The sequence below is a fragment of the Sciurus carolinensis genome, chromosome X (assembly GCF_902686445.1).
Source record: "Sciurus carolinensis chromosome X, mSciCar1.2, whole genome shotgun sequence".
NCBI classification, from domain to species: Eukaryota; Metazoa; Chordata; class Mammalia; order Rodentia; family Sciuridae; genus Sciurus; species Sciurus carolinensis.
In genome coordinates, this window is record NC_062232.1 from 130,627,118 (window position 1) to 130,640,067 (window position 12,950).

Consider the following 12,950-nt stretch of genomic DNA (forward strand, 5'->3'; position numbering starts at 1 on the left):
TTTTTGAGTTCTTTATATATTCTGGAGATTAGTGCTCTATCTGAAGTATGAGTGGTAAAGATTTTCTCCCGCTCTGTAGGCTCTCTCTTCGCATTACTGATAGTTTCCTTTGCTGAGAGAAAGCTATTTAGTTTGAATCTATCCCAGTTATTGATTCTTGCTTTTATTTCTTGTGCTATGGGAGTCCTGTTAAGGAAGTCTGATCCTAAGCCAACAAGTTGAAGATTTGGACCTACTTTTTCTTCTATGAGATGCAGGGTCTCTGGTCTGATTTCAAGGACCTTGATCCATTGTGAGTTGATTTTTGTGCAGGGTGAGAGATAGGGGTTTAGTTTCATTCTGTTGCATATGGATTTCCCAGCACCATTTGTTGAAGAGGCTATCTTTTCTCCATTGCATATTTTTGGCCCCTTTGTCTAGTATGAGAAAATTGTATTTATTTGGGTTTGTGTCCATGTCCTCTATTCCGTACCATTGATCTACCTGTCTATTTTGGTACCAATACCATGCTGTTTTTGTTACTATTGCTTTGGAGTATAGTTGAAGTTCTGGTATTGCGATACCCCCTGTTTCATTCTTCCTGCTAAGGATTGCTTTAGATATTCTGGGTTTCTTATTCTTCCAGATGAATTTCATGATTGCTTGCTCTATTTTTGTAAGGTACGTCATTGGTATTTTAATTGGAATTGCATTGAATCTGTGTAGCACTTTTGGTAGTATGGCCATTTTAACAATATTAATTCTGCCTATCCAAGAACATGGGAGATCTTTCCATCTTCTAAGGTCTTCCTCAATTTCTTTCTTCAATGTTTTGTAGTTTTCATTGTAGAGATCATTTACCTCTTTGGTTAGATTGATTCCCAAGTATTTTATTTTTTTTGAGGCTATTGCAAATGGGGTTGTTTTCCTCATTTCCCTTTCAGCTGTTTTGTCGCTTGCGTATAAAAATGCTTTAGATTTATGCGTGTTGATTTTATATTCTGCTGTTTTGCTGAATTCATTGATGAGGTCTAGAAGTTTTCTGGAGGAGGTTCTTGGATTCTCTAAATACAGAATCATGTCATCAGTGAATAGTGACAGCTTAAGTTCCTCTTTTCCTATTCATATCCCTTTAATTTCTTTGGTCTGCCTAATTGCTCTGGCTAGAGTTTCGAGGACAATGTTGAATAGAAGTGGTGAAAGAGGACATCCCTGTCTTGTTCCCATTTTTAAAGGAAATGGTTTCAGTTTTTCTCCATTAAGAATGATGTTGCAACAGAGAAACAACATGTATCCCATTTGTTTACAATAAAAAAAAAGAAAAAAAAAAAAAGAAAAAAAAAGAAAAAAAAAAGAATGATGTTGGCCATGGGCTTAGCATAAATAGCCTTTTCCTACCATCCCTATTTTTTCTAGTGTTTTGAGCATGAAGGGGTGTTGTATTTTGTCGAATGCTTTTTCTGCATCAATTGAAATAACCATATGATTCTTATCCTTAAGTCTATTGATATGATGGATTATGTTTATTGATTTATGGGCAATCCCATATTTTTAATTACTAGATTCAGTAAATGTAAACATACCCTGTCTACCTATACTCTCAATCTTAATACTTATCACATGCCAGGAACAGTTTATGGACTATCAATTTTCAGACTGTATTCATTTCCTGGGCTTGTCAGAAAAAAATACCACACACTTCATGATGGAAGACAACGAAAACATATTTTATTACAAGTTCTGGAGTCTACTAGTGTTAGGGTTTGGATCTGGAATGTCTCCCAAGAGCAATGTTCAGAGATTAAATGATTCAATCATAAAGGCTCTGAATTCATCAGCAGATTAAACTCATTGGATGCATTAATAATTTGAATGAACTTACTGGGAGGTGGTGAAAGCTATAGGCAGTTGGGGCATGGCTGGAGGAGGTGGGTCACTGGAGTGTGCCCTTGGCGATTATACCTTCTGTCTGTAGCTGTTCCTTGTCTATTTTCCAGCTGCCATGAGTTGAGTGACTTTGCTTCTGTGCCTTTCTGCCATGATGTTCTGCCTCACCTCAGGCCTAGAGTGATGGAGTTGGCTGACCACAGACTGAGATCCCCAAAACTGTGAGTCCAAAATAAACTTTTCCTCCTCTAAGGTGTTCTGGTCAGGTATTTTGGTCACTACAGGAAAAGCTGACTAACACAACTAGTCTAAAATAAAGGTATCAGAAGGGCTATGCTCTCTCCATAGGCTCATAGAAAAAAAAATCCTTCCTTGTCTCTCCTAGGTTCTGGTGGTTGCTGGCATTCTTTGGTGTTCTTTGTCTTTTAGATGTTAGATGCATCATTCCAATCTTTATCTCTGTTGTCTCATGGTTGCCTCCCTGTATGGAGTCTATCTCCAACTTCCTCCTTTTATTGTCACACCAGTCATATTGGATTAGGGTTCATGATAATGATCTCATATTAACTTGATTACATGTAAAAAGACTATTTCCAAATAAGATGTATTCACAGGTTCTAGGGGTTAGGGTATGGAAAGATCTTTTGGGGAACACAATTCAATGAATCATAGCCAAGAAGGAAGAGAAATGCCAAGTTTCTCCAAGGATGAGTTCATGGGGGCCTTTCAAAGTACCTCTCTTCTGTCAGTGTCCTGGACTGTTCACATTTAACCAGATTACTTAACTGGCAAAGTACAATCACGGACAATCTAAACTACTTTTTGGTTCTCTTTATCTTGCCTGAAAGACTGGAATACATGGTGTCTGATGTAGCCCTCTTACCTCCCAATACTGGTAGACACAGACCTTCTGTAAGGATGAGCTGACAGATGCACAAGTTAGGATTTTATTGGTCAAAAGTAGCAGAAACCAATTCCAACTATCCCAGGAAACCATGAGAACATCTATGAATACCAGATTTGGAGAAGCGTATGACAGGACTGTAGCTGGGCTTCCAGACTCAGATACCATCAGAACTCTACTTCTTTGTGTCTCTCATCCCTGTGCATCCATTTCATTTTTCCTTTTTTCTGAAGACAATTTCTTCTGCACCTTCTATTGGAATAGTGGCAAACATGGCCGCAGCTCTTGATTAGAGGTGACAGTCCAGGTGTGGGATCATGTGAAACCCTCCTGCTACAAAGCACCCTCTGGATTTCTCTCCGTGTCTAAAATACCCATTAAGAGATAGACACACCTCCTGGATGTGGTCTACATGCAGTGCTGGCCCATGAGAGAACTTGGAGGAGATGTTGGTAATATGGTTGTGAGCCAGTTCATGCAAAGTACAAGCTAATGTCCATAACACTGAGTTCAGGAAGTAGTAGTCAATGGAGATCCTGTTTTGTTTGACTCCTTTCTCCACCTTCTCCTATGCTGTTTTCTCAGTGGTAAAACTGCCTCATTGTCACCATGCCCTGCTGCCAGATTGCATCCCAGGTCCAGAAAGTAGGGAAATGGCATGGAAAACCAGGAAATGAGTTACTCAAGGTCAAACAGTAAACACATAGCATCTCCTTCCACTTACCTTTTCTGTTTCTTCTCTAGCCTCTGAGCTCTCACTTCTGGAATGAGCATTTCATTGAGTGGTGGCAGCTGGGCCCCTAGTGCCCTTGGGGTTTTCTGAAATCAGGTACATTTTTAGAACCTGGCACAGTGAGCCCAATAGGAAGCCCTCCATTGAGATGCAGATAGCTGCTCAGCAGGCCTCCCTGTCTTTCCCTTTCCTTTAGTACTTTGTCCTCTGGCCAGAGCAGACTCACTGGTCATCTGGACCCTCCCTCCTTTCCCATTGTTGAACTTGTTGTGCACAATTTAAATTGTTTCAAACTTCCCCCTCTATTAACAAAATTAGCCTTGTCCAATTTTTATGATGATTTTCCACTTGTCATTTGCTACACATACATTTTTAATTTTATGTAACAACATTATTGTTTTTCTCCTCTATGGTTTCTCAGCTCAAAATGTTTTTAATACTCTGAGAAGATGAATACATCCACTTGTGTGTTTAATTTTTCCATATTTATTCTTTGATCCACCTAGGATTTATTTTATTATTTTTTATTTTTGAAATAAAAAGTGTTAACAATAAAATAAATCTGTTGCTGTGTACCACATGATAAATGAGAGAATGAACAATTGGAACAAAAGCATTCCAACAATCTTCTCTCTGACTCTGCCAGCAGGACTATTCAACCCGTTTTCCAAAATATCACAGCATCAAACCTGTCATTTACCCAATTTTCCACTGACCATCACGTCAGGTGTTCTTTTTTTTTCAACAATATCAATCATTAATTTAAATATAAATGATATAGATATTGTAATTAAAAGGTATAAATGTTCAACACGTGTAAAAAGCAAACAATAACTACATGCTCTATACCTGTGTCACACTTTAAATATCAGACACCAATAGGTTAAAAGCAAAAGCATGGGAAATCTGAAGTAGAGTTAGTAATATAAAATAAATTTCAATAAAAAGTATTTTCAGATGACTAGGGATATAGCTCAGTTGGTAGAGTGCTTGCCTCACATGCACAAGGCCCTGGGTTCAATCCCCAGAACAGCAAAAAAAAAGTATTTTCAGAGATAAAGGGGAGCATTTCATAATTATAATAGGTTAACTTCTTCAAGAAAATATAACAATCCTAAATGTGTATGTACCTAATACCAAAATTTCAAAATACATGAAGTAAAAATTCATAAAACTAGAAGGACAAATCCACAATCATATTTGGAAATTTTAAGCCCCCTCACTTTGCTGGAAGGAGTAATGATTTTGTAGTCTTAACATTATCAGCCACCTTGGCCTATTTGTTATTTATAGAGAGCTATGTACAAAAATGACAACTAGAAAATTTACAGGGATAGATATATTCTATCATAAAATAAACTTTGAGAAATTTTGAAAATGTGAAATCATGCAGACTGTTTCCTATAAGATTTATTATGTTAGAAATCAATCACATGAAGACATACAGAACCCCACCCCCACATCTCAACTACTTCAAAATTAAACAGCACACTTATAAATATCTCACAGATCAAAGAAGAAAGCACAACAAAAGTAAATAAAAAGTGCTTTGGACTAAGTGATAATAAAAGCTTAAAATATCACAATCTCAAATGAGATTGTACTCAGATGAATACTTATAACTTAAACTCTATTTGTATTAGAAAGAAGCTAGATTAACAATCAAATTATTTTCAAATTAGGAGTAGGAAGGGAAAAATGAGTAGGAGCAGAAATATGTGAAGTAGAAAAGAAAAAATACAGCTAAAAATTGATAAAAATCTAACAAGTCTAATCAAGAAAAAAGTGAGAAAAAATATCAGTGGAAAGGGAGCTATCAAAACAATACTACAGATGCTAAAATTGTATTAAGGTAATATTACAGTTGTATAATTACAATTACATAGCTTACATAACTTGGTCTATTTTAGAGGATAGAAACCTCTGATTACACAATCCATGTGAGTGGTATGTTTTTTCCCTTCCTTTCACCTTCAGTCCGTGGATGTCTTTGCCTATGAGGTGAGTCTCTTGGAGGCAACATATCGATGGGTCTTGTTTTTTAATCCAATCTGCCAGTCTATGCCTTTTGATTGATGAGTTTAGGCCATTACCATTCAAGGTTATTATTGAGATGGGATTTGTATTCCTGGTCATTTGGGCTTATTTCCAATTTTTATTTGAATTAGTTTCTCCTTTGATTGACTCTTCCTTTAGTGTAGTTCCTCCCTTTGCTGGTTTTCACTTTTTTTTTTCATTGCAACTTCATGGAATATTTTCCTGAGAATTTTCTGTGGTGCAGGCTTTCTAGTTGCAAATTCTTTTAACTTTTGTTTATCATGGAAGGTTTTTATTTCTTGTTCAAATCCAAAGCTTCATTTTGCTGCATATAGGATTCTTGGCTGGCATCCATTTTCTTTCAGAGCTTGGTAAATGTTATTCCAGGACCTCCTAGCTTTGAGGATCTGGGTTGAGAAATCTGCTGAGATCCAAATCGGTTTCCCCCTATACATAATCTGATATTTTGCTCTTGCGGCCTTTAAGATTCTATCCTTAGTCTGTATGTTAGGAATTTTCATTATGATGTGCCTTGGTGTGGGGCTGCTGTAATTTTGTACATTTGGGGTCCTGTAAGGCTGTCGTATTTGGTTCTCCATTTCATTCTCTAGCTTTGGGAGATTTTCTGATATTATTTCATTGAAAAGCTTGTACATTCCTTTGGTTTGTATTTCCGCGCCTTCATCCATCCTGAGAAATCTTCTATTTGGTCTTTTCGAGTCATCCCACAGTTCTCGGAAGTTCTGTTCATGGTTTCTTGCCATCTCCTCTCCATGGTCAGCTCTACTTTCAAGATTATATGTTTTGTCTTCATCGCCTGAGGTTCTGTCTTCCAAGTGGTCTAGTCTGTTGGTGATGCTTTCTATTGAATTTTTAATTTGGTTTATTGTTTCCTTCATTTTGAGGATTTCTGCTTGTCGCCGTTTCCTTTTTTGTTTGCTTATTTTTTTTTTTTTTTTCGGAATCTCTGCCTCTTTATCGAAATGATCTTTCGCTTCCTGTCTTTTCTCCCTGATTTCACTCCTAATACCGTTCTTCACTCTGCAGATCAGTTTGCATATGTACATTCTAAACTCCTTCTCTGACATTTCTTCCACTGTGGTGTCGTTGGATTCTCTTATTGGAGAATCTTGGTTTGTTTGGGGAGATTTGTTCCCTTGCTCTTCCACGTTGTCTATGTGTCTACCCATCTCACAGCATGGATCTGAGGCAGCAGAGTTTCTACCCCATGGATTTAGAGTGTCCGTGAAGGTTTCCAGTACCTCGCTGTTTAGGGGGAGACAAATGATAACAACAACCAAAGCAAACAGTATACAGCATTAAACCAAATAGTTCCTGCTGTGACATCCACAATGTTAACTATCACAATAAGCAGAAGCCATATGTTGAGTTGAGGCAACAGCAAGTTTGCAATAGGATTTACATTTTCAAATGGTGGAACGGGGAGCGAAGGGAAGCAGTGTAGGATGTGATGACTATGAGGGAGGAGGAGAGCAGACAAGTAAACGCCTGAAGGAAGAGTGAAAGAACAACAGAGATGGGCTGTTAGCAGAAGAAAGCAGAGGATCGAGGGAAACAGGTAGGAGGAAAATGCAAATGAATAGAGAAAATCTAAAAGAAATTGAAAATGAAAGAATACGAACCAAAGTAAAGTGAAAAATTTTAAAAAATGAAAATGAAAGAATATGAACCAACAGTAAAGTGAAAAATTTTAAAAAATGAAAATGAAAGAATACAAACCAAGAGTAAAGTGAAAAATTTTTAAAAATGAAAATGAAAGAATACAAACCAACAGTAAAGTGAAAAGTTTTTTGAAATTGAAACTGAAAGAACACAACCCAAAACTAAAATATAGTGCTCGGGGGCTGGGGCTGGGGCTCAGTGATGGAGCGCTTGCTGGCGCGCGTGGGGCACTGGCTTGAGTCTCAGCACCACATAGAAATAAGTGAGTAGAGTGGGGGCCTCTCAACATCTCAAGAAAGTTTTAAATGCTAATCAAACCCTAGTTCACAAAAAACTGATCCATCAAAAATAACTGGCTTCAAAAATGCTAGAAGTGGTTTAAAAAAACAAACATGAATAGGTATTGAGGTCGCCCTTAAACAGAGCAAAGAATCTTTAGAAAATCGTGATGAAACGTCCCGAATTCTGTCTGTGGGAGTTCAGTAGATGCTCAGCTTCTCTTCTAGGCGGTTTTAGGTGGGCTGGACTGGAGCCTGGCGCTCCACCCTCCGGATGGCTGGCGTGAGAGGTGAGCCCCTGGGCTGAGTTCCTGGAGGCAGGGCCCAGGCTTAGGCGGCTCCCGGATCTTCTCCAAATGCCAATCGGTCTGGAGATGTTAAATCAGCGCTCCCTATTACTTCTTCAGTGCTTTTCATCTTGTATTACTTATCTATTTTATATTTCCCAGAGTGTTTTAAAAATATTTTTTAGAAGTTGATAGACCTTTATTTCATTCATTTATCTATATGTGGTGCTGAGAATCGAACCCAGTGCCTTGCACATGCTAGGTAAGCATTCTACCACTGAGTCACAGCTCCAGATCCCTCAGAATTTATTCCACCTAATTATATCAAACATCTATGGGGAACATGGTGGGGCTAATTAACTGCATTAAAGGAGAGACAAAGGAACTGTACTGGCCTAGATTGTTGATCCTCTACATGCTGATGATGGAATGACCCTGTATGTATTGCTATATGCTATAGGATCAGACCCCCCTTATGTGAGTGGGTCAGTGTTGGGCTTTTTCCTGAAAAAGCCTGTACTTATGAATTAGTTATACATATATTCTTTTAGTTATCTCCAAACAATGAAATAAGGTAATTACTATTATTCATTCCATGACAAAGAGGAAAAACTTAAAGCTGAGACAGATTAATTATCATAGTTCACCCCAAATCACACAGCTAGGAAGTGGTGGAGTTGAGGTTGGAACTCTGGTGGTCTTTCTGGCTGCAGCTCGATTGCACCCCTCAGTCAAGCCTTGCCTTCAATTTTCCTCCTAGGCAGTTTTAATTCTAATGCTTAATGTTTAAGGCTTAATTCTCTTTTGTCTGTCTTTTGAGACAGGGTCTCACTATATTGTCAGGCTAGCCTGAAACTTGCAATCCTCCTACCTCAGACTCCTGAGGAGCTGAGATTACAGGCACTACCATATCCTGCTTTAATGCTTAATTCTTTTTTTTTTTTTTTTTTTTTTGGTGTTGGGGATTGAACCCAGGGCCTTGCACTTACAAGGCAAGCACTCTACCAACTGAGCTATCTCCGTAGTCCCTAATGCTTAATTCTTAATGTTTGCTTCACATGTCTCTGTTTAGTCTCTTATCTAGTCTGTGAACTCTTGTTGACTTTGCCTTCCTTGCAGTAGCCAGCACAGATCCTAACATAGAAGATGTGCAGAGTAAATAATGGCAGTCTGTGTAATATTTGTGTCTGGATAAGAATCACTTATTCCTGAAAGAGTCTTGAAATACAGCTTTGGACAAGGAGTGAAGAAATCCCTTGTCTTGGGCTGTGACGTTGCAGCATGAACTTGTTATGTGTTATAATTCTTTGGCTCAAAGAGTCAGTTTGTTTGCTCCACCAGGGACCACATTTACTGTGGCTGCCCACAGAGGCTACTCACAACTTCAGTATGATGGTTGGCATAAACTTCTAATTGTTTCTCCTGAGGCTTTCTTGCCAAGATCCTTTTGTGTTTCTCATGTCTTTCTCTCCTTAATAAGGCCATCAAAATAGACTCCCAAGCCAACTCTCCTTTCCTCAAGATTAGACTGTTGTGATTACTTTCCAGAGTCATGTTGTGAGACATGTGAGTGGGAAGAGTCTTTCTTTGTAGAGTGTGAGTCTAGCTGGAGGTGTGCCAGCTACAGTTGGCTTTTGTTTGTCCCTAGCAAAGGACTAGACTTTCATATTACCTATCTTGGTATCCCCTAAGCCTCTGAAGTCCTTGGCAAACTTGTGCCTAGAGAGATGTCTTTTGTGCCTATCTCAGGTGGACCTCAGAATCTGGGGACAAAGTTGTTGGGAAATATTGATAGTTATGGAAAGAGAATGAAATGTAGCTTACACTCTTGGGAAAAAAGAAATATTAATCTCCGTCCACATATTCTTTTCCTACCACGCTGCCTGGAAGAAGTAGGAGAGAATTACCCATTAAGCATCTCATCTCTGAAGAAGCAATCAAATAATTCATAAACTATTGATTATATACAGGTCTTAGGTCCTTAAGGTCACCAATGATGGGTCTGTTGGCCTCTTTCCAAAGGAAAACATTTTCTGAAGAGAGACCATTGTTCTTCCCACTGTCCAGGAGAACTGGAAGTTAATACTTTAGGTAAGTAAAGACTTTGTGGCCATCTAAAGCATCACTGAATTTGGGCAAACATGTCATGATTTGACAATTGGTTACAAAAATCTCATCATGTTCATCCTAAAGGAGACTTAATCTTGGTAAAATAAGGTTTGTCTATTTCTTTCCACTGTCACTGAGTGTTTGGGTTGGTTCGAGTCAGTTGCTCAGCCCATCTCACAGATGTAATTTGTTGATGATTTCATCTTATATCTGGGGGAGGTGCTAGAATATCATTTTTGGAAATGCATGTCACCCATGGAGTTCTTGGTGAAGAGCTTGATGGTACCTTTTCCTTGGGAATGGTGTTGATAATATCTCAATGTTGCAGGGTTCTTTGAATGCAAAGGAGCCACTTCCCTTAGACCTCCAGATGGAGTCACCAGAGGAGAAGGGTCAGTATACTCACTCAAGTTGACCTGCATGAGGTTAGAAGTGGCCCTAATGTCAACAAGAAGTGGCCACCTTCCAAAATGAGTAGCCTGTTCTTGGATGAAGGACATGGCAGCAGCCTTGTCACCAGGAGTTCCCCATGGAACAAGGCCTATTAGTGCCCTTTTGACAGGATATATGTTCTTAGTGCCCACTCTTCAAACCCAGGTATGCATACTGCTGAGGGTAAACAAAGTCTTTCCAAGAAATATCCATGCAGGGGTAGTTTTAAATTATGAATATTCACAGTAAGCAAAAATCATATCTTTTCAACCATTTAAACATGACCAATTTCAGGTACTAGCTTAAAAATGCCTGTGTGTGTGTGTGTGTGTGTGTGAATAGTTTTCCAAAATTCTTCTGACAGAAGGTGAGCAAAAATGTTTACAGTCTTTTGGTGCAGTGGACAGAACCTTGGGCAGGTCTTTGGGGCCCTAACTGAAAATGGTCTTAGTCCTCTCATTTGTCAACTTTGACTCACAGGAGAATTACCTTCTCTCCCCCACTACTACCCTGAGACCTGCTTTGTTCAGGGCACTGCTTTCAGACCATTTCAGTATTTATAGCATCCAGTGACATCAGGCATGAAAGAACTCTGAGAAATAGGAAGAGCGGGAGTTAGTTATACAACGGAGATGGGACTAAGTAGCAAGGAGGACCCTTTTCCTTGACAAGAGACAGCTCTTGGAAGACTCTGGGGGCACATATGAGGGGAGGGGCAAGGCTGGTTTCTCTGGGAGTAAGGTGAATGCAGCCCCATTCACTTGCTCACGTACAGGCAAGAGCCAGAAGGGAACAGTGGCACCCAGCAGGGCAGTCTTTAGCTGACCTGTAAAGGGTCCCTCCCCTAAATATCCCAACCTTCCAACCTTCTGTTTCCTCTTCTCTCTCTTCTACTCAGTGCCACCATACTGGTATCCTTCTGTCCCTGAATGAGACACTTCTGTCCCTGAATGAGGCAGTCCCTTTCTCTCTCTCTCTCTCTCTCTCTTTTTTTGTTTTTTTTTTGCGGTGCTGGGGATTGAACCCAGGGCCTTGTGCTTGCAACGCAAGCACTCTACCAACTGAGCTATCTCCCCAGCCCGAGGCAGTCCCTTTCTATCTGTGGTCAGGCCTCATGTAACTTGGAGTGGAAGACCATAGGGGGCTTGTGAGCCAGAAATCTTGGTGTAACCTCTGGTCCCCCTTGAATACTGTGTTCACACAAGTCTAGGAGTGACAATTCTTTTTGCTGGACGGTTGCCTTTTTATCTTCCCAGCAAAGGACACAGGGTTGGTGGGTGGTCTACTGAAGGTGCTGTCGGTGTAAGGGCTGAAAATTTCAGAAACAAGCTTGTGTCAAGGGTTGTTGTGCTTTAACCTATTTGGTATACAAAGAATTGACGCCTATGCTTTCTCTCCCCTCCTATAGCTGTGGATAGAGGAAATGAATTACCAGGAAATTGGAAACCACACCAAAGTGACTGAATTTATTCTCATGGGATTGTCCAGGCACCCCACATCCCAGAGTGTTCTCTTCTGGGCACTGATGTTTCTCTATATAGTAACTTTGGCAGGAAACAGTATGATCATTTTCTTGGTTGGAGTCAACTCTCAGTTGCACACCCCAATGTATTTCTTCCTTGGTAACTTGTCTTTGCTGGATCTTCTGTTCTCCACCAGTGCTGTGCCCCTGATCATGGTGAACTCATTATGGAACTTCCCCACCATCTCCTACAGCTCCTGTTTTGCCCAGCTTGCCATCCGAGCCTTCCTGGCACTGACTGTTTCCTTCTTGCCATTATGGCTTATGATCGATTTGTGGCTATTTCAGACCCACTGAGGTATAACCTGGTCATGTCCCCTCGAGTGTGTATTTTAATGGCTTTGGTTGCCTGGATGACTGCCCTCCTGCTCACTATTATACCCATTCTGCTCTTTCCTGTCAGTTTCTGTGGGCATAATGCAGTCAATCACTTCTCCTGTGAGGTTCAAGCCATCTTTAAATTGCTCTGTTCTAACACCATTTCCCTAGAGATTATGATGATGGCATGTGCTGTCATTTCAATGCCAGTACCTTTAATTTTCATTCTTATCTCTTACTTTTGTATCCTCAGGGCTGTCTTAAGAATCCAACCACAGGAAGCCAGGCTTAAAGCCTTTTCCACATGTGGTTCTCACCTGATTGTGGTCACCATCTACTTTGGGACACTAATATATATTTATGTGAGACCCCAGACCAAAAAGTCCCAAGATGGAGATAAAATTGTCTCCATATTTTATGCAGCAGTGACCCCTATGCTAAATCCCTTGATTTATACACTGAGAAATAAAGATGTGAAAACTGCTCTCAGGCGAGTAACCTGTAGGGCCAAGTACTGATGCTTCAATGGCACAATGGCGTGCTGGGTGACAGTATAGCTCAAGGACTTTAGCTGCGCTATCAACTTTGAATCTTTGAGTGACACTTCAGAAATGAGAAAGAACATGCAAAGCATATGAATAACACACAAGAACAAGGATTTATTTTTTTTAAATTTAAAATTTTAAAATTTTTGGTACCAGGGATTGAACCCAGGGGCACTGAACCACTGGGACATATCCCCAGCCATTTAAAAAAATTAATTTTGAGACAGGGTCTCATA

General features: G+C 39.7%; 1 protein-coding gene across 1 annotated transcript; it reads left to right on the plus strand.

Annotated features, from left to right (window-relative positions):
- The first annotated feature begins 10,152 nt into the window (after window positions 1-10,152).
- Window positions 10,153-12,687, plus strand: LOC124971704 (olfactory receptor 13H1-like). The gene is given in 3 exon segments (XM_047535352.1): window positions 10,153-10,179; window positions 11,738-12,086; window positions 12,089-12,687. Coding segments are annotated over 3 exon segments (975 nt in total).
- The last annotated feature ends 263 nt before the right edge of the window (window positions 12,688-12,950 follow it).